Source organism: Macaca nemestrina, chromosome 1 (genome assembly GCF_043159975.1).
Source record: "Macaca nemestrina isolate mMacNem1 chromosome 1, mMacNem.hap1, whole genome shotgun sequence".
In the NCBI taxonomy this organism is placed as follows: domain Eukaryota; kingdom Metazoa; phylum Chordata; class Mammalia; order Primates; family Cercopithecidae; genus Macaca; species Macaca nemestrina.
Genome location: NC_092125.1, coordinates 207,293,116 through 207,319,201, shown reverse-complemented (window position 1 = coordinate 207,319,201; position 26,086 = coordinate 207,293,116). Strand labels below are relative to the sequence as shown.

At 46.9% G+C, this 26,086-nt stretch overlaps 1 protein-coding gene across 5 annotated transcripts in view; it reads left to right on the top strand.

Annotated features, from left to right (window-relative positions):
* The window catches only part of LOC105494512 (AT-rich interaction domain 1A), an 85,810-nt gene extending 60,688 nt beyond the window's left edge, over nt 1-25,122 (top strand). For 4 of the 5 annotated variants that reach the window (XM_011762999.3, XM_011763003.3, XM_071097902.1 and 1 more), the window contains 16 exons: nt 3,851-4,091; nt 4,381-4,470; nt 5,149-5,316; nt 6,006-6,318; nt 8,876-9,021; nt 9,112-9,221; nt 10,446-10,655; nt 14,099-14,306; nt 15,472-15,604; nt 15,787-15,962; nt 16,325-16,475; nt 16,558-16,692; nt 16,777-16,873; nt 17,300-18,191; nt 18,553-18,683; nt 22,035-25,122. In XM_011762999.3, the coding sequence (XP_011761301.1) occupies nt 3,851-4,091; nt 4,381-4,470; nt 5,149-5,316; nt 6,006-6,318; nt 8,876-9,021; nt 9,112-9,221; nt 10,446-10,655; nt 14,099-14,306; nt 15,472-15,604; nt 15,787-15,962; nt 16,325-16,475; nt 16,558-16,692; nt 16,777-16,873; nt 17,300-18,191; nt 18,553-18,683; nt 22,035-23,768 (4,935 nt within the window). In that variant the 3' untranslated portion in view covers nt 23,769-25,122. The remainder of the gene's footprint in view (nt 1-3,850; nt 4,092-4,380; nt 4,471-5,148; nt 5,317-6,005; nt 6,319-8,875; nt 9,022-9,111; nt 9,222-10,445; nt 10,656-14,098; nt 14,307-15,471; nt 15,605-15,786; nt 15,963-16,324; nt 16,476-16,557; nt 16,693-16,776; nt 16,874-17,299; nt 18,192-18,552; nt 18,684-22,034) is intronic. The other variant, XM_011763000.3, reaches the window with a different exon arrangement.
* Nucleotides 25,123-26,086: the final 964 nt, after the last annotated feature.

Genomic DNA, 26,086 nt, shown 5'->3' with positions numbered 1-26,086 from the left:
CGTCTCTACTAAAAAATACAAAAATTAACCTGTAATCCCAGCTACTCAGGAGGCTGAGGCAGGAGAATTACTTGAACCAGGAAGTGGAGGTTGCAGTGAGCCAAGATCTTACCACTGCCCTCCAGCCTGGGTGACAGACCTAGACCCTGTCTCTTAAAAAAAAAAAAAAAAAAAAATCCACGAAGATACACACCAAATTGAACAGTGGTTTCTCTTTTGAGAGCAACAGAAAGACAGCCATGGGGGACTTTGGCTTCACCTATAATATCTGAAATGTTTTTATCATGAGAATGTTTATGTTTTACTTGTATAACTAGAGACAAAAATGATCAAAACAAAACATTTAATTTTTCTAATCCCAGCTACTCAGGAGGCTGAGGCAGGAGAATCGCTTGAATCTGGGAGGTGGAGGTTGCAGTGAGCTGAGATCATGCCACTGCACTCCAGCCTAGGTGACAGACCGAGACCCTTTCTCTAAAAATAAAAAATAAAAATAAATTAACAAAAAAAAAACGCACAAAGATGCACACCAAATTGAACAGTGGTTACTCTATTGAGGGCAACAGAAAGACAGCTTGGGGAACTTTGGTGTAGGGGACTTTGGCTTCACCTGTAATATCTGAAATGTGTTTTTCATGAGACTGTTCATGTTTTACTTGTATAACTAAAGACAAAAATGATCAAAACTTTTTTTTTTTTTTTTTTTTTGAGACGGAGTCTCAGTCTGTCTCCTAGGCTGGAATGCAGTAGTGCTATTTTGGCTCACTGTAACCTCCGCCTCCTGGGTTCAAGGAATTCTCCCCGCCTCAGCCTCCTGAGTACCTGGGATTACAGGTGCCCACCACCATGCCCGGGTAATTTTTGTATTTTTAGTAGAGATGGGGTTTCGCCATGTTGGCCAGGCTGGTCTCAAATTCCTGACCTCGTGATCTGCCCAACCTCGGCCTCCTAAAGTGCTGGGATTACGGACATGAGCTACTGCGCCTGGCCAACATTTATTTTTCAAAGCGATTTGAACTGAACCAAGTTCTCGTCTGATGGATGGATCCTTGATTCCTATTCTGTTCTGAAATACACTTCTTTTTCCTGTAAGCAGGAAAGTTCTTATTACCAAAAGCTGGCAGTTTGATAAGGAATGGAGACTGTAGTAAGGAGTAGGTGAGGGAACCTGCTGATCCCTAAAACAGAGCATTGAGCTGTGGGATTTGCTGTAGACTGTAGGGCCTAATGAGTGCTTTTTGAGGCCCTTTCTACTTACAGGCCCTTACTACTTGTCATCTTGTTGCCTCTTTTAGTTTGTTCTTGGTTCAGAGGCTAGATGTCTGTGGTATAACTTAGGCATCAAAACAGGGATGGGGCTGGGCACGGTGACTCATGCCTATCATATCAGCAATTTGGGAGGCCAGCGTGGGAGGATTGAGCCCAAGAATTTGGGACCACCCTGGGCAACATGGCAGAATCTCTTCTACACACACACACATACACACACGGTGGCGCATGCCTATAGTCCCAGCTACTCGGGAGGTGGAGGTAAGAGGATCACTTGAGCTGGGCAGGTTGAGGCTGTAGGGAGCTGGCATCGTGCCAGTGTACTCCAGCCTGGGGTAACAGAGTGAGACCCTGTCTCAAAAAAAAAAAAAAAAAAAAAATAGAACCAAGGATGGAGTCCCTCCCTCTTGGGACTAACGTGGGGCTCTTCATAGCTCCAGGTACTTTAGTCCTTCAAGAAAGGAAGATGTCCTTTGCTGTTACCTCGTGGTTGACCTCTTGAAATCGTTCTATGGTGGAACTAATTCTCATTGCATTTTTAAAGTATGCTGTGGCATGCCTGGCCTACTTCTTAACAAAAAAGAAAGGTAGCATTTTCTGACTTCTCAACTAACATGGAAAGCTGGACACAGGCACAAATGCATACCTATCTACCTGCCTTCAGAGCAAACTTTGTCTCCAAGAGCTCAGCAGAAATGCTCCCAGCCTAGTGAGGTACCAAGTGGTTTGTGGAAGGTCCACCCAGCTTGGATACTTGAAGGAGAGCCTAAAAGGTACCCTCTGACCTCCAGTGTTAACTGTCAGATCTTAGTGTCAAAGTCACTTTCTGCCGATCTTTCCAGGGTGAGCTCGTTTATTGGAGCAGGAATAGACTCAAACCAACTTGGATCTCCTCCTCCTCGAGATGTGTGGTGTTTTCAGTTTTGTTTTTGTTTGTTTGTCTTCGAGACGGTGTTTTGCTCTGTTACCTATGCTGGAGTGTAGTGGTACAATCTTGGCTCCCTATAGCCTCCTCCTCACTGGCTTAAGAGATTATCCCACCTCAGCCTCCCAAGTAGCTGGGACTACAGCTGCACACCACGACACCTGGCTTATTTTTTGGGGTGTTTTTAGCAGAGACAGGGTTTTGCCGTGTTGCCCAGGCTGGTCTCGAACTCCTGGGCTCAAGTGATCTGCCTGCCTCAGCCTCCCAAAAGGAGCCACTGCATGTGACCCAGTGTGTTTAAGAGAACTCTTTTGTTTACCATTTAAGTATCAGGGTTTTCATCCTTTCTTCAATTACAGTTAGTTCCAAGCCTGAAGTAATGTTGCTAGCTAGAGAATGAACATGGGGCAGGGGATGGAGTTAGGGTATATTTTCTGGGGTGAATATTTTTCATGTTTGCTAATACTGGAGTTTGTTGACCTAGAGTGAACTCTTTATTGATTAATTCAAGACAAGCAAAGCCTACAAATAAATACCAAGTTCTCACTGAAAAACATAAAAGCTGGGAAAAAACAGAATTTGTTCAATTGGCAAACATTTGTTGATTACTGTTATAGACCAGGTGTTAGGAGTATAGTCCCAGACCTTCTTGGCGGTTAAGAAATTGCCTTTCTCATCCAATGTATCTCTTTCTTACCTCCTACCCCTTATGTTGTAAAGTATGGTGACTTGGAGTGAGTCCTTGGCAAATGGAGGCTATGATAATCTATAATAATCATCATCATTCTAATATATAATAGAAGTAGAGGGGATCTATAAATGTTTCCCAAACTTGTTAACATTCTCTTGTAGCTCTTGGTACCATCCTGGCAGCATTTTGTAAAGTTCTGCTATTGGAAAAGAACTAAAGCCTCACTGAAGTAGTTGCTTTCTTATGACGATAGAAGTTAGGACTGGGAAAGAAGACGAAAGTGCTAGATCTGCTTCTGAGGGGATAGAAGGATAGAAAAGGAATCAGCAAAACTCAGTCACACCATTGTTTGTATATTGTCTCACTACTATTGCACTATAGTGTTAGAGTTGAATAGTTTTGAAGGAGGCTTTATGGCCCACCAAGGTCTAATATATATTCCACCTGGTCCTTAACAGAGTTTGCCATATGTAAATTATAGTATTATGACTAGGGCCGGGTGCGGTGGCTCACGCCTATAATCTCAGCACTTTGGGAGGCCAAGGAGGGCCTCCTGCGGTCAGGAGTTCGAGACCAGTCTGACCAACATGGAGAAAACCCGTCTCTACTAAAAATACAAAAAATTTAGCCGGGCGTGGTGGCACATGCCTGTAATCCCAGCCACTCAGGAGGCTGAGGCAGGAAAATCACTTGGACCTGGGAGGCGGAGGTTGCGATGAGCTGAGACGCACCATTGCACTCCAGCCTGGGCAACAAGAGCGAAACTCTGTCTCAAAAAAAAAAAAAAAAAAAAAATTGTTGTTTTTTTTTTTTTTTTTAATAAAAACAGTATCATGAGTAAAGAACGTGTGTGATGCATTTGCTCTTGATTATTTAAGGAAAATGCTAAGCAAGTAGTAGGATTATTGATAGTAGAATCTTTCTGCCTAATATTACTAATCCATGTTCTTATGTATATGTTCTAGGATCTATCTGGTTCAATAGATGACCTCCCCATGGGGACAGAAGGAGCTCTGAGTCCTGGAGTGAGCACATCAGGGATTTCCAGCAGCCAAGGAGAGCAGAGTAATCCAGCTCAGTCTCCTTTTTCTCCTCATACTTCCCCTCACCTGCCTGGCATCCGAGGCCCCTCCCCGTCCCCTGTTGGCTCTCCCGCCAGTGTTGCTCAGTCTCGCTCAGGACCACTCTCGCCTGCTGCAGTGCCAGGTACCCTCAAGTGCTGGGCTTTAGGGAGAGGGAAAGGTGACTGCCCCCAGTAATATTAAGGAGTCCTAGTCTTCCCCTGGCAGAGAAAGCATCTCTGGCTCATGCTTGCATAGTTTCCCCCTTAGCATTTGGAGAAGGGAGATTGGAACCTGTTGGCTGGATCTCTGTGTGTGTGATACTGGGAGGTACTTGGCCTCTCCATGAGCCATTTCTAGCTCTGAATTGACTACCTAGCTAGAATTCCCAGGCTTAGCCATGATATTCTTATGTTGTTCTTTGTCTGGAGCAGGCAACCAGATGCCACCTCGGCCACCCAGTGGCCAGTCGGACAGCATCATGCATCCTTCCATGAACCAATCAAGCATTGCCCAAGATCGAGGTGAGAGCCTGGATGTTGGGGAGGGGCAGGGAGCTAGGACAGACATTTGAGTGCCCTGTGCAGTAGCTTTTAGAGAGCTGTTTGACCATGAAGCTTAGGACAATCCCTGCGGCAAATTGTTTTTATATTCTTTAAAAGTTAACATGATAATTGTACTTATTTATGGGGAACATAGTGATGTTTCAATAGATATAACGTATAGTGATCAGATCAGGGTAATTAGCAGATATATAATCTCAAACACTTACTACTTCTTTGTGCTGAGACCCAGCAGCAAATTGTGAAGTTAGAGTGGGCTTGGCCATGTTAGTGTCTCCATTTCTCAGTACTTATCTCTGTTTTGATGGTTGCCCTCTTACATTTTGCCTCATGTGGTCTGCAGTTGCTGAAGACTCAACATTTGGTCTTTACTCATTAAGTCATTCATTTTGGTTTTTGTCATTCCTTTTTGTCTTTTCAAACCTCCATTTAGCAGAAACAGTTGGCATGCCCTGGTTAATGGCTTATGTCACTCTGAAGGTGCCTAAAATGACACACCACTATATAGAAAATCAGATAGAGACTCCATGCAAGTAGCTGCTAAAGAAAATGTAGATGGTAAAGTCCCAGGATAAGGAGGGAGAGCATTTGTTCGCATTGTATAAAGCTAATAACTATATGGATACTACCCACAAATAGGTTATATGCAGAGGAACCCCCAGATGCCCCAGTACAGTTCCCCCCAGCCCGGCTCAGCCTTATCTCCGCGTCAGCCTTCCGGAGGACAGATACACACAGGCATGGGCTCCTACCAGCAGAACTCCATGGGGAGCTATGGTCCCCAGGGGGGTCAGTATGGCCCACAAGGTCAGTATACTACCCAGTTAGGAGTAGATAGGGGTGAGAGGAGAAAACAGTTCCTTGTCTGATATGTTGCCATCTAGCTTGTAACCTTGTGAGAGAAGGGCTGTCCTTTGCCTTAAATCCACCCAGGCCAGGCCCTTGAAGAAGGGCAAGGAAAGATTCCATTTGTCTCCACTTACTCCGTCACCATGAGAAAGTCTTTCAATTTCACTGAGCCTCTGTTTCATTTGTAAAAATGGAGATAAGGTGTTTACTCCACCATTGAGCACAGACAATTAATACATGGTAGCTATTGGTTATTACTTTTTTAAAATTATTTTTAGTGAATAAGTCATAATGGAATAGATCTTTGCTCAAAATTGCAGCCCTAGGCAGATCAAAAGTTGAGTATCTTACACAGAGCATGGAGATAGAAAGGAAGTTATCTTCTTCTGGAAGTTGAAGTGCCTGTGTGGCAGCAAAGCCAGCCTTGCTCTGTGCTGCCTTTAAGATGGAGGGGATAACTGACCTGCCTTTACATGCTTCTGGCACCCCCCCACTTTTTCTCATGGAGATAAAGGCTACCATGAAGTTGGTCTCTTTCCTAACCAAAATATTGAATGACATTGTTTGGTGTTCTAGAGTTGAGAGATATTAGTGAGTTGCTAGTGAGTCACTAACCAAGTCTCTGTCTTCTCTTCCTCCCCTCTCAGGTGGCTACCCCAGGCAGCCAAACTATAATGCCTTGCCCAATGCCAACTACCCCAGTGCAGGCATGGCTGGAGGCATAAACCCCATGGGTGCCGGAGGTCAGATGCATGGACAGCCTGGCATCCCACCTTACGGCACACTCCCTCCAGGGAGGATGAGTCACGCCTCCATGGGCAACCGGCCTTATGGCCCTAACATGGCCAATATGCCACCTCAGGTTGGGTCAGGGATGTGTCCCCCACCAGGGGGCATGAACCGGAAAACCCAAGAAACTGCTGTCGCCATGCATGTTGCTGCCAACTCTATCCAAAACAGGTAAGGCCTGGGAAGTGGAGAGGGTGTCAGTTCTAGAAAATGTATTGTAGACCCACTCAGATTATTGAGATGCTTCTGGACCTAAATCGGGGGGGAAAATGGGTGTGTGTATGAAGTGTTAATTCTTACATGTCTTAGATGGGTCTGAAATTTCACATGACTAAATATCATATGTAAAGAACTTTATAAAAAACAGGGTTGGCCGGGCGCGGTGGCTCAAGCCTGTAATCCCAGCACTTTGGGAGGCCGAGACGGGCGGATCACTAGGTCAGGAGATCGAGACCATCCTGGCTAACAGGGTGAAACCCCGTCTCTACTAAAAAATACAAAAAGCTAGCCGGGCGACGTGGCGGGCGCCTGTAGTCCCAGCTACTCGGGAGGCTGAGGCAGGAGAATGGCGTAAACCCGGGAGGCGGAGCTTGCAGTGAGCTGAGATCCGGCCACTGCACTCCAGCCCGGGGACAGAGCCAGACTCCGTCTCAAAAAAAAAAAAAAAAAAAAAACAGGGTTTTGGCTGGGCGTGGTTGAGTGGGACTACAGGCACACACCACCACACACGGCTAATTTATTTTTTATTTTTTATTTTTATTTATTTATTTACTTATTTTGAGACAGAGTCTCACTCCATTGCCCAAGCTGGAGTGCAGTGATGTACTTTCAGCTCACTGCAACATCTGCTTCCCAGGTTCAAGCGATTCTCCTGCCTCAGCCTCCCGAGTAGCTGGGATTACAGGCACCCGCCACCATGCCCTGTTAATTTCTATATTTTTAGTAGATACTGGGTTTCACCATGTTAGCCAGGCTGGTCTCGAACTCCTGACCTCAAGCGAGCTGCCTGCCTTGGCCTCCCAAAGTGCTAGGCATGATCCACCATGCCTAGCCTTTTTTTTTTTTTTTTTTTTTTTTTTTTTTTTTTTTTAAATAGATATGGGGTCTCACTATGTTGCCAGGGCTAAAGACAGCTTATTTTGATTTGCAAAATAAGTGTTCAGAGTAGGTGGTTTAACTTCTATCAGTCAACATTTTGGTTTCCAAAAGGATTCTTAATGATACATATGTCTTGGATCTTTGGTGTTAGAAATAGCAAATGGTAAGCTTGTGGTTTGCCATTTCTCTTACTGTTTTATGTGGTCCTGTATGTTGACTCTGGTGCTAGAGTGCAGAAGGCTCACGTGATTAGGTTTAACGACTTCTTTGGCCACTAAATCTTATTGAGTTGTTGATGAACCAAGGTAAAATAGGGTGATTGACTATAAAGAGCTGGATTTGGTAGAACTTCAGAAAGATGGAAGTGCAAAGTTTGCATTAGCCCATCAAGAAATAATGCAAAGCCACCTCTGGGTGATATGCTGAGGGTTCCAGTCTGGAATTTAGCATGACAAAAAGTGGTACAGTTCGGCATTTCATCTATGTCTTTTGCCACAGACAGGGCCCTTAAATGGAAATACAACTTGACTTTGGAGGTGGCTTTGAGGAAGGCAGTACTTAAAAGACACAGCAGGGCTCTGCTTCAAAGAATTGTACCCTTTGAAATTCAGCTATTGTGGCTGGGTGCGGTGGCTCACTCCTGTTATCCTAGCACTTTGGGATACCGAGGCAGGTGGATGACCTGAGGTCAGGAGTTCAAGACCAGCCTGCCCAGCATGGCGAAACCCCATCTCTACTAAAAATACAAAAAATTAGCCAGGCATGGTGGTGGGCACCTGTAATCCCAGCTACTTGGGAGGCTGAGGCAGGAGAATCGCTTGAACCTGGGAGGCAGAGGTTGCAGGTTGCAGTGAGCCAAGATCGCACTGTTGCACTCCAGCCTGGGCGACAAGAATGAAACTCCCATCTAAAAAAAAAAAAAAAAAAAATTGGCCGGGCACGGTGGCTCACCCCTATAATCCCAGCACTTTGGGAGGCCGAGGCAGGCGGATCACGAGGACAGGACATTGAGACCACCTGGCTAATACGGGGAAACTCTGTCTCTACTAAAAGTACAAAAAATTAGCCAGGCATGGTGGCGGGCACCTGTAGTCCCAGCTACTTGGGAGGCTGAGGCAGGAGAATGGCGTGAACCTGGGAGGCGGAGCTTGCAGCGAGCCGAGATCACGCCACTGCACTCCAGCCTGGGCAACAGAGCGAGACTCTATCTCAAAAAAAAAAAATTAAATAAACTATTGTTCGCTATCCAGAACTTGAACTCTCTTAGTATCTTTTGTGGGATGTAGAAGATAAGAGAATCTGGGTGTTAGCTGGACATGGTGGTGCATGCCTCATAGTCTTAGGCACTCAGGAGGCTGAGGAAGGCAGATCATTTGAGCTCAGGAGTTTAAGGCTGCAAAAAGCTATGATCACACCACTGCACTCCAGCCAGGGTGCCAGAGCAATACCGTATCTCAAGAAAATAAAGAAAAATAATATCCGGATGTTGCATAGTTCTAGTTTTGGGGACCCATCAGTGTTTTCCTTTTAATCCTAACTAGATGATCACACAGCATTATTTGGCTCAAGTTCAAATCTAAAAGCCCAGAGTCTAACCTTTGTCTCTCTCACTTTCCATCTTCTTCCTTAGGCCGCCAGGCTACCCCAATATGAATCAAGGGGGCATGATGGGAACTGGACCTCCTTATGGACAAGGGATTAATAGTATGGCTGGCATGATCAACCCTCAGGGACCCCCATATTCCATGGGTGGAACCATGGCCAACAATTCTGCAGGTAAGTGCTAGTCATTCTCACTAGGGATTTCTTCAAGAGTCACATCACAGCTAAACTTACTGGTCTTGAGAATTTTTTTCTCTTTTACAGGGATGGCAGCCAGCCCAGAGATGATGGGCCTTGGGGATGTCAAGTTAACTCCAGCCACCAAAATGAACAACAAGGCAGACGGGACACCCAAGACAGAATCCAAATCCAAGGTAGCAATTTTTGTCTTGACTCTTTCAATTTTGTGTCCTATCTTTTTCAGTGGTAGGAAGGAAAAAGAAAAGAGAGAGACAAGATCCCAGCCTTTTATGACACCGGACTAGATAGTCTCTGAAAAAGCTGCTGTTGCCTCCTCTTATCATTGAAGGGTCTCAGAATAATAGCTCAGTGAGTTGGGTCTGGGTTGGTCTAAGGGATCCTGGTAAATAACATAATATTCTCACAGCTGTTTGTTATGGGGGAAATGCCAGACCCTGCAGCATCAAACTCTTTGTCCTGTTTGGCTGGTGCCCTCTGTGAAACCGTGCCTCCTGTACTCAAGCATTGATAGATGGGGTGTGCCATGGGCAACTAGTTGCTCTTCTCTTCCTGAACCTTACTCGTGGCAGCAGGAATGGTACCCTGTGTACTGTAAAGAAGGAGATAAGGCACATGAGACTTGATTCCTTGGCTTCCCTTAGGTTGGTCCTGGGTGTGCTGTTAGGCTGTGCAGAAGTAATGGGTCCTACTCAGCATTTGGGTCATTTGAAATATTTCTGTCCTTGGCCATACCTCACTTTCCCTATCTATATACGTAGGGAAAATAAAAATCATAGCTGTTACCTCCTATGAGTTTTCACCTCTAGCTCCCAGCCCTTTTGACCATCCTTCTGTCTTGGACAGGATGATATCCAAAGCCCTTCAACCAGGTGGGAAACCCTTCCTTTCTTTAGAAGAGGCAAAGAGTTTCTTTTCATTTTAGTCCATCCCATTGCCTCAAGATCATGTTGTGAGTTTTTCGATTTACCTAAAACATAGTACCTAAGTATGTTCAGGCTCCTGGGTAGTAGTGTGGGAGTAGTAGTGGCTTTGATATCAGATGGACAAGGATTTGATCCTCAGCCTGCCACTTAAAAGCTGTGAGATCTTACGCTTTGCCTCCTGGTGCCTGCTTCCTTATCTTTAAAAATGGGGATAATTTTATAATATCTAATATATAAAGGCATCTAGCATCCCACCCAGTACATAACATATATTCAGTGTTAGCTTCCTTCCTTTATAGGAAAAATAAAAATTGGTTCTTTTTTGGCCCTTCAACCTTGTGAAGGCAGGGCAGGTGTTAGTGACCACCCCAGAGTAAGAAGCTTTAACACTGCTCCAGTCAAGAGACTTCTGAGACCCTTAGCATAGGCTTTGAATCTGACCCATTCCTATGAATTTTGACCTGAACCTTCCAGAAATCCAGTTCTTCTACTACAACCAATGAGAAGATCACCAAGTTGTATGAGCTGGGTGGTGAGCCTGAGAGGAAGATGTGGGTGGACCGTTATCTGGCCTTCACTGAGGAGAAGGCCATGGGCATGACAAATCTGCCTGCTGTGGGTAGGAAACCTCTGGACCTCTATCGCCTCTATGTGTCTGTGAAGGAGATTGGTGGATTGACTCAGGTGAGTGGGTGCCTGACACTTGACTGCCCCTGTGGTTTCCACAAACCCCTTTCTTAGGTACTCACTGGCTTCACGTGGTACCATGCATCCCACAGGGACATCATCCTCTCCTGCTCTCTGAGTCGAATATTGATAATATTGATAGACCAGGGAGCACAGGTTTCCCAGAAGATAAGGCAGGAAGCAGAGACCTCCCTGGTAGTATGAGGTATTAGCAGTAAGTTTACCTTGTATCTAGGGTCCCACTGAGATGCAAAGCTAGGGAAGGTCTGTGGGCATTCTGATTCCATGGGAGGCAATTTGGCATAGTAGCAAAGACAGGATTTGGAGAGATGGACCTGGTTTTGAGTCCCTTCTTACCCACTTACAACATATATGACCTTAAGGTGTGTAACCACTCTGAACCTTAATTTTCTTATTTGTAAAATACAAACACTATGTAACAGTATATAACTCACTAGACTATCAAAAGTTAGAAAAACCTTGACTTTCAGCAAGGTTTCTGCCACATAAATCGGCCTGCAAGATGGTACAGAGGCAGCCAGAGTATAAGTAGATCTTCCCATTCCTGGAATCTTCCCAGTAGAGACAGGATTTCAGGAACTGTTTAGTAGAAATAGCTTATTATAAAGGAAGAAGTAGTAGGAAATGATGTGTTTAGTTTTTCTGTATGGGAAACTTAAATGATAACCTGAATTGGACACCACCCAGAGCTTGCGCCTACTCTGATACCTTACAATTTTGTAGACTTAGCCCAGGAGGCAAACAGGTGAGGCAGCACAGGCAGACAGCAGACTGTGCCTTGCAGACTTTCCTCCTGTGTGTGTTCTGTAGTCACCAGACCAGAAGCCTGCTGTTGGATCAGTTTGTGGCTGAGCTCGGGGAGGCGTGGCAGGGAGGGACTTATTCCAGACCTTCTAAATCAGAAGAGGAAAACAGCTGTCACCAGCAGAAAAGAAAGTGATTGGAATGAAGCCAGCCAACAGTCAGTTATGAATTCCTTCTCCCTTCAGGCTTTATTCCCCTCCCCCACAAAGGAAAACAAAACAAAACAAGACACGTGCATACTGCCACATAACTGGCATGAGAAGCAAAGCCATGGAAGGCTTTTGAGGTGACTCCATGTATATTCCTGCCATTCTCCCTGATACTCAGATCTCATAGTCAAGTCTTCCCTGCCTATAGGGAAGGGGAGCTTTGGGTTAAGTTTCGCTCGCTTCTGATTGGGTGAGCTTCAGGGTTCACTGAACCTAGGATGAGATACAGAGAGAATTCTGATGTCTGAGTCTCTTCCAGATTGCAAAAGGATGCAAACCTTTAAAATGCCTTGTAATTGAACTTTTAAAAGACAGTGATAATTCAGGGGCAAAAGAGTGCTTTTTATAAGTTAGTTTATGAAGGCTCCAAGAAAGCAAAGCTGCATCTTGAGCTTATCTAAAGGATTAGTAGGGTTTAGGTGGAAGAGTGGCCAATCCGGTAGACTGGCCTAGATGCCACGGAGATGGGAGAGAGTCTGGATATTTCCCACCAAGGCCGTCTCCAACCATGAAGACTTAGCTCAGGTGTTACCCACTCTAAGAAGTATTCCTAGTCACCTCTGCCCCATCTAGGTTGTCCCCCTCTGTGCCTGTTGAAACTCCTCTTTCTAGTGTCATGGGTACCGTATCAGCAGACATTACGACTTACTGAACTTCCTTTGTGTATAGGGACTGGAAAACCCTTGTTCCCAGGCCTTGGGGGAACAGATTTACCATATGGTAGATGAATAAGCGTAAGAATACATGAAGAAGGAGACCTGTCCATCTAGAGCAGAAAGACTAATTGTAGGGAGCATCTGGGGAATGGGCTTGGTCAGTGTGCCCTAAAGCTGAGGGAAGGAGGCAGAACTGTAGGTTGGCTGCTGGGGAGGTACAAAAGTCATAATAAGGCCGGGCGCAGTGGCTCACGCCTATAATCCCAGCACTTTGGGAGGCCGAGGCGGGCGGATCACGAGGTCAGGAGATCGAGACCATCCTGGCTAACATGGTGAAACCCCGTCTTCTCTACTAAAAATACAAAAAATGAGCTGGGCGTGGTGGCGGGCGTCTGTAGTCCCAGCTACTCGGAGGCTGAGGCAGGAGAATGGCATGAACCTGGGAGGCGGAGCTTGCAGTGAGCCAAGATCGCGCCACTGCACTCCAGCCTAGGTGACAAAGCGAGACTCCGTCTCAAAAAAAAAAAAAAAAAAAGTCATAATGAGGCCCTGGGCCAGGCACAGTGGCTCACACCTGTAATCCCAGCACTTGGGAGGCTGAGACGGGCGGATCATCTGAGGTCAGGAGTTTGAGACCAGCCTGGCCAACATGGCCAAACCTTGTCTCTACTAAAAATATAAAAATTAGTGGGGCATGGTGGCGGGCGCCTGTAGTCCCACTGCTTGGCAGACTGAGGCAGGAGAATCACTTGAACCCAGGAGGAGGAGGTTGCAGTGAGCAGAAATGGCGCCACTACACTCCAGCCTGGGTGACAAAGTGAGATTCTGTCTCTAAATAAATAAATAAACAAGACCCTGAACACCTGGACCATCAGGACAGTGACTGGTAAGGGAAAGGGATCTGCGGTTATTTGTCAGTGAGATATGTTAGGGGAGCCAGTGGCACAAGAATGTCAAATTTGCAGGGAGCACCATGCCAAGAAAAAAATCAGATGTGTAAATTCTCAGTTTGACAAAGCAAGTCAAGCAGGGTGGTCATTGATACTATCACGAGTCTCCATTTTATAAAATGTTAGTTTTTATTAGTGCATTTAAAATAGGATTTAGGGCCAGGCACAGTGGCTCATGCCTGTAATCTCAGCACTTTAGGAGGCTGAGGCGAGTAGATGACTTGAAGCCAGGAGTTTGAGACCAGCCTGGCCAACATGGTGAAACCCTGTCTCCACTAAAAATACAGAAATTAGCCAGAAGTGGTGGTGCACACCTGTAATCCCAGCTACTGGGGAGGCTAAGATAAGAGAATCGCTTGAGCCCGGGAGGCAGAGGTTGCAGTGAGCTGAGATCGTGCCACTGTATTCCAGCCTAGGCGACAGAGCGAGATTTATTTTTTCTGTCTCAAAAAAAAAAAAAAAAAAAAAGGATTTAGATATGCAGATGATTTGTACACCATTTTTCAGCAGTGTACTAAAAAACTGGACTCTGAATTCTGTTCCAGTAGTAATGTGAAATTTGCCCTGTTTTGCATAAGCACAGTCTGATAGTTGCAGTGGAACATCCTGAGGGTAAAACGAAGCCAGGTGCAGATTTAGCACTTCTTGTGGAGTATCCACCAAGCAAGTTTAACTTTTTTAATTAACTAAGAACTGTGATTTTACAAAGATGAATACCTTGCAGCCTGATGGGGCTTGGGACTTTCGGGCAGAAAACCAGGCGGGAGATATACCCCGACTCTTTTGGTTTGATTATACAGGTCAACAAGAACAAAAAATGGCGGGAACTTGCAACCAACCTCAATGTGGGCACATCAAGCAGTGCTGCCAGCTCCTTGAAAAAGCAGTATATCCAGTGTCTCTATGCCTTTGAATGCAAGATTGAACGGGGAGAAGACCCTCCCCCAGACATCTTTGCAGCTGCTGATTCCAAGAAGTCGCAGCCCAAGATCCAGCCTCCCTCTCCTGGTAAGGATGGGGTCAGTGGCCCCACCAAGGCTGAGAGGGTCTGTTGCCCTGGCGTCATATTCAGTGGTACCTGCCTCCAGTAGGATATGCCAAGGATCTGTGCTCTGCCTTGCCCTACCACAGGGCTTAATAGGTTGGCTGACTAGAGAGTGGGCAGTGGAAACTCCCTTGGGAGGTACTCTGTAGCAGCCCTTAAAGTTTTAATTTTTGTTGTGCAGCTGGCAACTTGCCAAATGTTTGTAAAGTTGTGAATGGGAAGGGCACAAGAGGAGTTGAGGGAACTGACAAATGGCAGCAAGACAGGGCCATCTGGGAGCTTTGGCCCCTTGATGTCAGCACCTTAGAATGCAGCTCAGACTAGAGCCCTGAATTCCCCAGGGAGCTAGATGGTAATGAATGGAAAGGAGGGAGTGGGGAAAGGATATGAATGGAACTCCCTGATGGGAGTGCCTCTGCCCACCCTCCTTTCTGAGAGGAGGCTGAGGCCTAGGGCGAGCCTAGAGAGGGAAGAAGACCAGGGTGCCTGGAAGGTGGGTGTAAACACATGTGCCCTGGTGTTGACCTCTGAGGGTGTAATGAGTGCCTGAGATGACTCATCAGCTGGGGAGGCCTCAGCAGTGGGATATCTACTGCCAGGAATGGTAACTATTGGAAACATTAATTACTAGTAGTTTTGTACTCATCAGCTTAGAAGAACATTTGAACTTGAGAGATGACACCAAGCTGGATGCTTCAGAACAGGAGCTCCTAGACTCCTAAAATACATCCCAGATTTGGAAGCCCCTCCCTACCCAGGATTTGGGAGGTTCTGACTGGAGCTCATGCACCAGCATTACAGGGTTTAATAGGTTAGACAAGGTCCTTTGGAGGAGTGAAAAGAAATAGCCAGGGAAGCTGGCAGTGACTCAAGGAATCACCAGCATGGTGATGTCATGGCCACATCACTCCTCTTTTCTACATGTAAAACAAAAACAAAGAGCTACAAAACCCTCAAATTCCCGTCTTTATGACCTGGCCTTGTAGATCCTCTGCTAAGAAGGGTGATCAGGCTTTAAAGGCCTTAGGAAGAACTTTCCCAAAGAGATTCTGGGTCATTCGTGTGTTTGTGTGAGAGTTAAACACTTTCATGCCAAGCAAACTGCTCAAATTGTATCTCTGTCCACAGCGGGATCAGGATCTATGCAGGGGCCCCAGACTCCTCAGTCAACCAGCAGTTCCATGGCAGAAGGAGGAGACTTAAAGCCACCAACTCCAGCATCCACACCACACAGTCAGATCCCCCCATTGCCAGGCATGAGGTATGGCCAAGAGCAGGGGCAGATGGTTGGGAGGGATGGCTGGAGATAAGTGCATGGGAACTCCTTTGCAGCCAAAGGGTGGTCTTTGCCTCTGCCTTCCCAGCCAGTGACTACTGCGTGTCCTGTGTTATACTGGAGAAATTGGTCTATTTGTGGTCTAATTGGTTTTCCTCACTCTGGAGCAGGAGCAATTCGGTTGGGATCCAGGATGCCTTTAATGATGGAAGTGACTCCACATTCCAGAAGCGGAATTCCATGACTCCAAACCCTGGGTATCAGCCCAGTATGAATACCTCTGACATGATGGGGCGCATGTCCTATGAGCCAAATAAGGATCCTTATGGCAGCATGAGGAAAGGTGACTGATCTGATTGCTATTTGAGCTTGTGCTCATAAAGATGGCACCAGTGAAATGGTGGGAAATCTTGAGAGTGGCTCAGGGTTCTTGTGGAGCCATCTTCTGAGATAATGCATTTCCTGCCCTAACTACCCCTCTTCATCCCTACCTCCTTTCTTGTCTCCTCCTTGACCTCACCTTGTCATCCCTTAACAAGTACATGCCTTTTGCTGGTTGGGGCCTCTTTAGATCTCTGTTTTGAACTTGTCTGGAAAACAATGAGATCAAACTTGAAGAGGGCCTGGGTCTTTGGAGCAGACAAATATATATTACCAGCTTTGCCAACTTACCAGTTTGTTCACTGCTTGCCTTTCTACACTCAGCTCCAGGGAGTGATCCCTTCATGTCCTCAGGGCAGGGCCCCAACGGCGGGATGGGTGACCCCTACAGTCGTGCTGCTGGCCCTGGGCTAGGAAATGTGGCAATGGGACCACGACAGCACTATCCCTATGGAGGTCCTTATGACAGAGTGAGGTAAGCATGACCCCAGCTCCTGTCCACCCGCCAGCACCCTGAGGCTATAGTGGGCTCAATCTGTCTCTTCAATTTTGTTTAGGACGGAGCCTGGAATAGGGCCTGAGGGAAACATGAGCACTGGGGCCCCACAGCCTAATCTCATGCCTTCCAACCCAGACTCGGGGATGTATTCTCCTAGCCGCTACCCCCCGCAGCAGCAGCAGCAGCAGCAACGGTGAGTAAAGCCTGGTCTTGGTGCTGCTGTGACTCAGGCTTTGCCACTGCCCACCCTGATCCTGTGTTTCTTTGCCTCCTGTAGACATGATTCCTATGGCAATCAGTTCTCCACCCAAGGTACCCCTTCTGGCAGCCCCTTCCCCAGCCAGCAGACCACAATGTATCAACAGCAGCAGCAGGTGAGGAGGGTAGCTGGGAATGGACCGGCATGCAGGTTTGTCTTCAAAGCTAGTTAGTAAACTAACGTGTTGAAGTCTAAGAAGCTCACTTTAGATATTTTGGCATTCTTCTCTCACCTGACTGGCCAGTCCTGCTTGAAGAGCCAAGTCCTCAATCTCTTCTCTATTTGGAGTTGAAAGGGGCTAGAAATAGACCTTATTTTGATCGTTAGGTTTTGTATATTTTTCTACTTAGAGCAAGGGAGGGGAAGAAAGAGTGGTGGTTGCTTTTGGAAACAACTTCAAAAAATAATTTGTTAAGGTGATTCCCATGTTTCCTTGGAGTCTATGGCCACCAGGCATCTAGTTGTAGCCATCTCGGCATCTGTGGGCTTTATGTCCCTGAGTGCAGAGTATTAACTTCCCCTCTGCTTGTCTCTGCCTTAGAATTACAAGCGGCCAATGGATGGCACATATGGCCCTCCTGCCAAGCGGCATGAAGGGGAGATGTACAGCGTGCCATACAGCACTGGGCAGGGGCAACCTCAGCAGCAGCAGTTGCCCCCAGCCCAGCCCCAGCCTGCCAGCCAGCAACAAGCTGCCCAGCCTTCCCCTCAGCAAGATGTATACAACCAATATGGCAATGCCTATCCTGCCACTGCCACCGCTGCTACTGAGCGCCGACCAGCAGGCGGCCCCCAGAACCAATTTCCATTCCAGTTTGGCCGAGACCGTGTCTCTGCACCCCCTGGCACCAATGCCCAGCAAAACATGCCACCGCAAATGATGGGCGGCCCCATACAGGCATCAGCTGAGGTTGCTCAGCAAGGCACCATGTGGCAGGGGCGTAATGACATGACCTATAATTATGCCAACAGGCAGAGCACGGGCTCTGCTCCCCAGGGCCCCGCCTATCATGGCGTGAACCGAACAGATGAAATGCTGCACACAGATCAGAGGGCCAACCACGAAGGCCCGTGGCCTTCCCATGGCACACGCCAGCCCCCATATGGTCCCTCTGCCCCTGTGCCCCCCATGACAAGGCCCCCTCCATCTAACTACCAGCCCCCGCCAAGCATGCAGAATCACATTCCTCAGGTATCCAGCCCTGCTCCCCTGCCCCGGCCAATGGAGAACCGCACCTCTCCTAGCAAGTCTCCATTCCTGCACTCTGGGATGAAAATGCAGAAGGCAGGTCCCCCAGTACCTGCCTCACACATAGCACCTGCCCCTGTGCAGCCCCCCATGATTCGGCGGGATATCACCTTCCCACCTGGCTCTGTTGAAGCCACACAGCCTGTGTTGAAGCAGAGGAGGCGGCTCACAATGAAAGACATTGGTAAGGAGATCTCCCTCATTCGGTTGCCTAATCTGCCCCTTTCCGTCTTGTCCATTGTTCCCTCCACCTTAATATTCTGGATGAGGTTGAATCTGGTCCAATATTGACTAAAATAGAACCAAAGAACTTTGGAAAAGGAAGAAATAAGCTAACTAAAAGTTTTCCTTCAAAACATTGCCATGCAGTGATGTCCTAGACAGACAGCTTAGAAGCCATGAGGGGCTGGTGTGTGTCATCTCCCAGACAGGAACTGCCTTCTACATTGTGTTATCTTCAGAGTAGCCTCACTGATGGGGCAACCCTGGGGGTGCCTCCAGCCAACCCGGGCTTGGTGGATGGACGACATGGAGGTTTATTTCAGGAACCCCGGAGGCATGGCGGGTAATGATGTCCCTCAAGTCTGGTCTCCTGGCAGAGAGCACATGGGCATTAGATACCATCAACATCCTGCTATATGATGACAACAGCATCATGACCTTCAATCTCAGTCAGGTGAGTATCAGTGCCTGGGGAAGATTGAGATGGTTTGGGATCTTCTTAGTGTAGACAATGGGAATGTCTCATCTTTAGCCACCATGGTCTTTCTCTTTCACTCTTGTAGATATCTTCCATGCCAGTACTTTGCTTCCTTTGCCTCTGGGCACGGGCCCAGGATCTTGAGAGCAATAATAATTTGTTTACATGATACCTTAACACAGGATTGACTTCAAAAGGAATTTGGGAGACACTTTGGGGTATTAGTAAGAATGCAGATTCTATTGATGCCAGTGGGGACACCACATTTTCTAGAAGAATCTTGTGTTTTTTGTTTTTTTTAAATAGAGACAAGGTTTCACTATGTTGCCCAGGTTCATGAACTCCTGAGTTCAAGTGATCCTCCCAAAGTGCTAGGATTACAGGCGTGAGCCACCAGGCCTGGCCTGAATCTGTGGTCTTTTTATCAGTGAGCAGAGTACATTGTTTCCATTTTTCCCTTTCTTCTTTGAACAGTAGGGGCCTTTGTTGATCCCAGTGTCCTTAGATGTAGAGTTGGATGGGGGGTTTGGTTGTTTAACAATATTCTTACAAAGCTGATTGTTCAGACCCACCCTCCATAGGATGTGCACACTAGTAGAGGTGCTGGAAAGAGTTTGTGCTGCATCATCCTACTCTCTTTCTTTTGATCATCTTTAATACCTACCAACCTGTATATCAAGGAACTGACTTATTAATAGTTACCATTTATTGTGCTCTTATTTTGTGCCAGGTCCTTAATATTCTGTTTCATGTCATCCTAGCAACAGCCCTCAGAGACAGGAGATATGGTCATTTAGGGATGAGTAAATAGGCTCAGAGTCTTACCCTTGTTGAGGTTCACATAGCTGTCAGTAGAATCTATCTGATTCCTAAGCCTGATTTTATTTCCATTGCATATTATTGCCTACCATGAGAAAGGAAAAATTTTGATAGAGCAATTTTCATATGCCAGGTATTTGACATCTCCCATTTACACCTCAGAATAACCCTGTAAAGTTTAGGAATTTTTATTTTATACAGCTACTTCCTGGAAAAGCCAGAATTTTTTTTTTTTTTTTTTTGAGACGGAGTCTCGCTCTGTCGCCCAGGCTGGAGTGCAGTGGCCGGATCTCAGCTCACTGCAAGCTCCGCCTCCCGGGTTCACGCCATTCTCCTGCCTCAGCCTCCCGAGTAGCTGGGACTACAGGCGCCCGCCACCTCGCCCGGCTAGTTTTTTGTATTTTTTAGTAGAGATGGGGTTTCACCGTGTTAGCCAGGATGGTCTCGATCTCCTGACCTCGTGATCCGCCCGTCTCGGCCTCCCAAAGTGCTGGGATTACAGGCTTGAGCCACCGCGCCCGACCCTTTTTTTTTTTTTTTTTTTTTTTTAAAGAGACTCTGGCACCTAGGCTGGAGTGTAGTAGTGCCCTCATGGCTCACTGCAGCCTCAAACTTCTGGGCTCAAGCGATCCTCTTGCCTCAGCCTCCTGAGTAGCTGGGACTACAGGCAAATGCCACCATGTCCAGCTATTTATTTATTTTGAGACAGGATCTCCATTACTCAAGCTAGAGTGCAGTGGTGCAATCACAGCTCACTGCAGTCTCGACCTTCCAGGCTCAGGTGATTCTCCCACCTCAGCTTCCCAAGTAGCTAGGACTACAGGTGCACACCAACATGCTCAGCTAATTATTATTATTATTATTATTATTATTATTATTATTATTATTATTATTTTGAGAGATGGGGCTTCACCATGTTGCCCAGGCTGATCTCAGACTCCTGGGCTCAAGTGATTCACCTGCCTCAGCCTCTCAAAGTACAGGTGTGAGCCACTGCTCCAGGCCCCAGCTAACTTCCTTATTTTTTGTAGAGGCATGGTCTCACTGTGTTGCCCAGGCTGGTCTCAAACTCCTAGGCTTAACTGATTCTCCCACTTCAACCTTCCAAAGTGTTGGGATTACCGGCTGGGCGCAGTGGCTCACGCCTGTAATCCCAGCACTTCAGGAGGCCGAGGCAGGAGGATCGCTTGAGGTCAGGAATTTGAGACCAGCTTGGCCAACATGGTGAAACCCCATCTCTACTAAAAATACAGAAATTAGGCTGGGCGTGGTGGCTCACTCCAGTAATCCTCACACTTTGGGAGGGAGGCCAAGGTGGGTGGATCACTTGAGGTTAGGAGTTCAAGACCAGCCTGGCCAATATGGTAAAACCCCATATCTACCAAAATATAAAAATTAGCCGGGCCTGGTGGCACACCTGTAATCCCAGCTACTTGGGAGGCAGAGGCAGGAGAATCACTTTGAACCCAGGAGGCAGAGGTTGCAGTGAGCTGAGATTGCACCACTGCACTCCAGCCTGGCCAACAGAGCGGGACTCTGTCTCAAAAAAAAAAAAGAAAATACACACACACACATACACACACCCCACACACACTATCCCGATGTGGTGGCAGGCGCCTGTAATCCCAGCTACTCGGGAGGCTAAGGCAGGAGAAGAATCACTTGAACCCAGGAGGCGGAGGCTGCAGCCAGCTGAGATCACACCACTACACTCCAGCCTGGATGACAGTGAGACTTTGTCTCAAAAAAAAAACAAAAAAAAGTGTTGGGATTACAGGTGTGAGCCACTGCTTCCAGCCCCTAGATCTAATTTGAAAGCCCTTATTTTTTTCCCATCTGCTCTACTGTTCAGCCAAAGATTGTGACTGGAGAGGAGTGTTTTCTTCTAGAGGTAAATAAATGGCCTATATATTATCCAAGGTGGAATTTGGGTCTCTGTAGCCCCAGTTTGGACCAGTGTTTGGAGAGCTGAAGCCTCATCCCACTCCTTATGCTGCAAGATCCATGGAGTTCCAGCCCCCTGGACTACTGGGGAGCTTGGAGAAGAGAGCCATGAACATCTGCCCACATTGCATTCTCTTCTCTTAGCTTGAGTCACCATGCCTAAGCTTGGGTTCCACTTGGCAGTGAGATGGAGAGAATGTCCTAAAAGAGATAATATGGCAGTGACCACCAGGTTGAAAACTGGCCTGGTGAAGAACAGCAGAAGATTGATTGGGAAAAGAGAAGGCTAAGAGATGACTGGCCCTGGTGGGTGAGGTGCAAAGCTGTTGGCTAGTGTTCCTGGAGATAGGCTTATGTGAAGGTAGGTTGGGCAGAAGAAAGAACTTTGTGTTGGGCATAGAAGAGATTAAGATGAACAATTTGCTCTGTGGAGAACCTTTGGGAAAGGAGCAACTCTGCCTCTCCCAGCTGATACAGAAGACTTGGGGAGGTCTCTCAAGTCAAGGATTCTGTTCTTTGACCACTTTTATCCCTTAATTTATTTCCTGTTCTTTCTCTTTTTAGCTCCCAGGGTTGCTAGAGCTCCTTGTAGAATATTTCCGACGATGCCTGATTGAGATCTTTGGCATTTTAAAGGAGTATGAGGTGGGTGACCCAGGACAGAGAACGCTACTGGATCCTGGGAGGTTCAGCAAGGTGTCTAGTCCAGCTCCCATGGAGGGTGGGGAAGAAGAAGAAGAACTTCTAGGTCCTAAACTAGAAGAGGAAGAAGAAGAGGAAGTAGTTGAAAATGATGAGGAGATAGCCTTTTCAGGCAAGGACAAGCCAGCTTCAGAGAATAGTGAGGAGAAGCTGATCAGTAAGTTTGACAAGCTTCCAGTAAAGATCGTACAGAAGAATGACCCATTTGTGGTGGACTGCTCAGATAAGCTTGGGCGTGTGCAGGAGTTTGACAGTGGCCTGCTGCACTGGCGGATTGGTGGGGGGGACACCACTGAGCATATCCAGACCCACTTCGAAAGCAAGACAGAGCTGCTGCCTTCCCGGCCTCATGCACCCTGCCCACCAGCCCCCCGGAAGCATGTGACAACAGCAGAGGGTACGCCAGGGACAACAGACCAGGAGGGACCCCCACCTGATGGACCTCCAGAAAAACGGATCACAGCCACTATGGATGACATGTTGTCTACTCGGTCTAGCACCTTGACCGAGGATGGAGCTAAGAGTTCAGAGGCCATCAAGGAGAGCAGCAAGTTTCCATTTGGCATTAGCCCAGCACAGAGCCACCGGAATATCAAGATCCTAGAGGACGAACCCCACAGTAAGGATGAGACCCCACTGTGTACCCTTCTGGACTGGCAGGATTCTCTTGCCAAGCGCTGTGTCTGTGTCTCCAATACCATTCGAAGCCTGTCATTTGTGCCAGGCAATGACTTTGAGATGTCCAAACACCCAGGGCTGCTGCTCATCCTGGGCAAGCTGATCCTGCTGCACCACAAGCACCCAGAACGGAAGCAGGCACCACTAACTTATGAGAAGGAGGAGGAACAGGACCAAGGGGTGAGCTGCAACAAAGTGGAGTGGTGGTGGGACTGCTTGGAGATGCTCCGGGAAAACACCTTGGTTACACTCGCCAACATCTCGGGGCAGTTGGACCTATCCCCATACCCCGAGAGCATTTGCCTGCCTGTCCTGGACGGACTCCTACACTGGGCAGTTTGCCCTTCAGCTGAAGCCCAGGACCCCTTTTCCACCCTGGGCCCCAATGCCGTCCTTTCCCCGCAGAGACTGGTCTTGGAAACCCTCAGCAAACTCAGCATCCAGGACAACAATGTGGACCTGATTCTGGCCACACCCCCCTTCAGTCGCCTGGAGAAGTTGTATAGCACTATGGTGCGCTTCCTCAGTGACCGAAAGAACCCGGTGTGCCGGGAGATGGCTGTGGTACTGCTGGCCAACCTGGCTCAGGGGGACAGCCTGGCAGCTCGTGCCATTGCAGTGCAGAAGGGCAGTATCGGCAACCTCCTGGGCTTCCTAGAGGACAGCCTTGCCGCCACGCAGTTCCAGCAGAGCCAGGCCAGCCTCCTCCACATGCAGAACCCACCCTTTGAGCCAACTAGTGTGGACATGATGCGGCGGGCTGCCCGCGCGCTGCTTGCCCTGGCCAAGGTGGACGAGAACCACTCAGAGTTTACTCTGTACGAATCACGGCTGTTGGACATCTCGGTATCACCGTTGATGAACTCATTGGTTTCACAAGTCATTTGTGATGTACTGTTTTTGATTGGCCAGTCATGACAGCCGTGGGACACCTCCCCCCCTGTGTGTGTGTGCGTGTGTGGAGAACTTAGAAACTGACTGTTGCCCTTTATTTATGCAAAACCACCTCAGAATCCAGTTTACCCTGTGCTGTCCAGCTTCTCCCTTGGGAAAAAGTCTCTCCTGTTTCTCTTTCCTCCTTCCACCTCTCCCCGTCCACCACCTCACACCTTTCTGTTCCTTGACCTCACCTTACTCCCCTCAGGACCCCACCCCACCCTCTTTGAAAAGACAAAGCTCTGCCTACATAGAAGACTTTTTTTATTTTAACCAAAGTTACTGTTGTTTACAGTGAGTTTGGGGAAAAAAAAATAAAATAAAAATGGCTTTCCCAGTCCTTGCATCAACGGGACGCCACATTTCATAACTGTTTTTAATGGTAAAAAAAAAAAAAAGGAAAAAAATACAAAAAAAAAAAATTCTGAAGGACAAAAAAGGTGACTGCTGAACTGTGTGTGGTTTATTGTTGTACATTCACAATCTTGCAGGAGCCAAGAAGTTCGCAGTTGTGAACAGACCCTGTTCACTGGAGAGGCCTGTGCAGTAGAGTGTAGACCCTTTCATGTACTGTACTGTACACCTGATACTGTAAACATACTGTAATAATAATGTCTCACATGGAAACGAGAAAACGCTGGGTCAGCAGCAAGCTGTAGTTTTTAAAAATGTTTTTAGTTAAACGTTGAGGAGAAAAAAAAAAGGCTTTTCCCCCAAAGTATCATGTGTGAACCTACAACACCCTGACCTCTTTCTCTCCTCCTTGATTGTATGAATAACCCTGAGATCACCTCTTAGAACTGGTTTTAACCTTTAGCTGCAGCGGCTGCGCTGCCACGTGTGTATATATATGACGTTGTACATTGCACATACCCTTGGATCCCCACAGTTTGGTCCTCATCCCAGCTACCCCTTTATAGTATGACGAGTTAACAAGTTGGTGACCTGCACAAAGCGAGACACAGCTATTTAATCTCTTGCCAGACATCGCCCCTCTTGGTGCGATGCTGTACAGGTCTCTGTAAAAAGTCCTTGCTGTCTCAGCAGCCAATCAACTTATAGTTTATTTTTTTCTGGGTTTTTGTTTTGTTTTGTTTTCTTTCTAATCGAGGTGTGAAAAAGTTCTAGGTTCAGTTGAAGTTCTGATGAAGAAACACAATTGAGATTTTTTCAGTGATAAAATCTGCATATTTGTATTTCAACAATGTAGCTAAAACTTGATGTAAATTCCTCCTTTTTTTCCTTTTTTGGCTTAATGAATATCATTTATTCAGTATGAAATCTTTATACTATATGTTCCACGTGTTAAGAATAAATGTACATTAAATCTTGGTAAGACTTTTGTGAAGCTTTTTATTTTCAAACTAAAACTTGACCTTTGTCGGGGGGTAGGAGGTAGTCCTGTTTTTGCAAACCTCCCTTAGTGTGAGATCTCCCCTAAATAGTGGCATCTGTCCAAAATAAGACAACCATTTATCTGGAGGCAACCTCCAACTTAATCACTTGTAATATCTCTGGACTGGCTCTTTTCCCTGACTCCAGACTAGAGCATTCAGCCATCTTCTTGTCATCCCTGCTTGGAAGTTTACTTTGAACATGCCAAAGCTAAAATGTCCTGTCTTCCCCCACTAGAAACCTGCTTCTACCATAGTTTTGGTTTTTTGTGTTTTCCTTTCAGTAAATGGCAACTCCATTCTATCACGTGCCAAAAAAATCCTTGACTTCTTTCACTTCCACATCCAATCTGTTAGCACTCTTCATAAAGTAATCCTCAATCCCGCACTACTACTGTAGTTCAAGACACTGTTACATCTTGGATTCTTGAAATACCTCCAAATTGGCCTCCCTGCTTCTGCTTTGCCTGGTTGAACCTATTCTCAACAGAACAACCAAAAGGACCCCTATAAAAGGTAAGTCAGATAAAATGCCTTCAGTGCTTCTGGCTCTGAGTAAGTAAAAATCCAGACTCAAAGTGGCCTACAAGGCCCTGAGTTATCTAGCTTACCTCTACCTTTCCTGCACCATCCATCTTGCCCGTTACTCACCCCACTGTACAGAGATGTTTCCACCTTGGAGTCTTTGTACTTTCTACTCTCACCAAATAACTGCATGGCTCAAGTCCTCAGCTGCTTCAAGTCTTTGTCCAAATACGTAAGTAAGACTTTTCCTGGTCACCTTACTTAGAATAGCAATCTCTGCCCCCCCACTACATTTCCCTTGTCTGCCTAATTTTTCCTGTGGCACTTGTTACCATCTGGCCTATTACAAGTTATACTTACCTGTCACCTTCCACTGAAATG